Here is a 1,597-nt window from a genome sequence, read left to right on the forward strand (position 1 = left end):
TCTAAGGAAGAACGATGGGCGGAGACGAAGTAATAGCATTGGGGACCGAAAAGTTCAATGACACAGATTTTGCTTATTTGAGGATGCAGATAGATGATTACCTTTATGAGAAGAAACTTCATCTTCCGTTACTGGGAAAGCGACCGGAAAAGATGGACGAGGCAGAATTGAATATGTTGGATCGACAGGATCTGGGGTTTATCTAATTAACCCTGTCGAGATTGGTTGCCCTGTCGAGATCGGTTGTCCACAACGTCATCAAAGAGAGAACTACTGCAGATCTCATAACAGCTTTATCATTTGTGTATGAAAAATAATCGACAAATAACAAGGTACACATGATGAAAATATTATTCAACTTGAAGATGTCAAAATATGTCTCTGTTGCTCAACATCTGAATGATTTCAATACTATCACTAATCAATTGTCGTCGGTTGAAATTGATTTTGATGATGAGATACATGCGCTAATATTGGTGGCTTTATTGTGGTTTTATTGTCAAATAACTGGGAAGCCATGAGGATGACAACCAGCAGTTCTGCAGGTAAATCTAAGTTAAAATATGATGATATTCGTGATTTGATTCTGACTGAGGAGAAGCGTATGAAGGATTTTGGCGAGGCCTCATGTTCAAGTTTGGGGCTGAATGTTGATTCCAGAGGGAGATCGCATTACAAGAACTTAAACAGAGGAAGATCAAAATCAAAGTCTAGTTAGCAGACAATCTGTTAGAATTGTGGCAAGGCTGACCACATAAAAAGGAACTGCAGTAATCGTAAGAATAAGGAGAATGATGATGCTAATATTGTAATTGAAGAGATACAAGATGCGCTATTGCTGACAGTTCACAGTTTTGTTGATGACTGGATACTGGATTCAGGGGTTTCCTTCCATACACCGGCAGTTGATGTGAAACTATGTTGCAGGTGACTTTGGGAAGATACATTTGGCTGATGGAAAAATTCTGAGCGTGGTGGGGATGAAAGACATTGATATTACACTCCATAACAAGAGCAAATGAACTTTGCAAAAGGTCAAACACGTTCCTGAGTTGAAGAAAGTCCTCATCTCTGTTGGGCAGCTCAATGAGGGTGGTCATCCGGTAGTGTTCTCAGATACTACCTGGAAGGTTACTAAAGAAGCATTAGTACAGACTCGTAGTAAAAAAACTGACACAATATATATGACTACAAGTTTACTCAGGCGATGACACATGAGTCAGAGGTGCATTATCGGAAAGCAGAAGAATGTCAATTTCCTGAAAAGTTGCAGAGCGTCAAATGCAGAAAAAACAGACCTTGTACGGACAAATGGTGGAGAACCACTGAGCTTTGAAGAAATATTGCAATATGAGAATTCGAGCAAGTCGGAGCTGACCAAGATGGAGGAGACGGATTCTCTACCAGGAAATCAGACTTGTGAGTTGACAGAACTTCCACCAAGAAAGAAAAAATTGCACAGCAAATGGGTCTATCGAATGAAGATTGTGCTTGGTGGCAGTAAGAGGTACAAGGTTGGACTTATTGAAAAAGACTTTCAGCAGGGGCAGGATATTGCTCGTATAGTGAGAGTTGTAAGCAGATACATGAGTAACCC

At 40.3% G+C, this 1,597-nt stretch overlaps 1 protein-coding gene across 1 annotated transcript; it reads left to right on the forward strand.

Annotated features, from left to right (window-relative positions):
- Positions 1 to 14: 14 nt before the first annotated feature.
- LOC110037082 lies at positions 15 to 931 on the forward strand. The gene is made up of 2 exons (XM_020741659.1): positions 15 to 196; positions 772 to 931. Exons 1-2 carry the CDS (start codon positions 15 to 17, stop codon positions 929 to 931), a joined length of 342 nt encoding a protein of 113 aa, XP_020597318.1.
- Positions 932 to 1,597: the final 666 nt, after the last annotated feature.

This window comes from Phalaenopsis equestris, unplaced genomic scaffold (genome assembly GCF_001263595.1).
Source record: "Phalaenopsis equestris unplaced genomic scaffold, ASM126359v1 Scaffold214814, whole genome shotgun sequence".
Lineage (NCBI taxonomy): Eukaryota > Viridiplantae > Streptophyta > Magnoliopsida > Asparagales > Orchidaceae > Phalaenopsis > Phalaenopsis equestris.

Coding starts and splice junctions, on each gene's coding strand:
- LOC110037082 (XM_020741659.1), top strand. CDS start 15: ATGGGCGGAGACGAAGTAATAGCATTGGGGACCGAAAAGTTCAATGAC. Junction 197..771: donor TTGGATCGACAGGATCTGGG/GTTTATCTAATT, acceptor AAGGAACTGCAG/TAATCGTAAGAATAAGGAGA.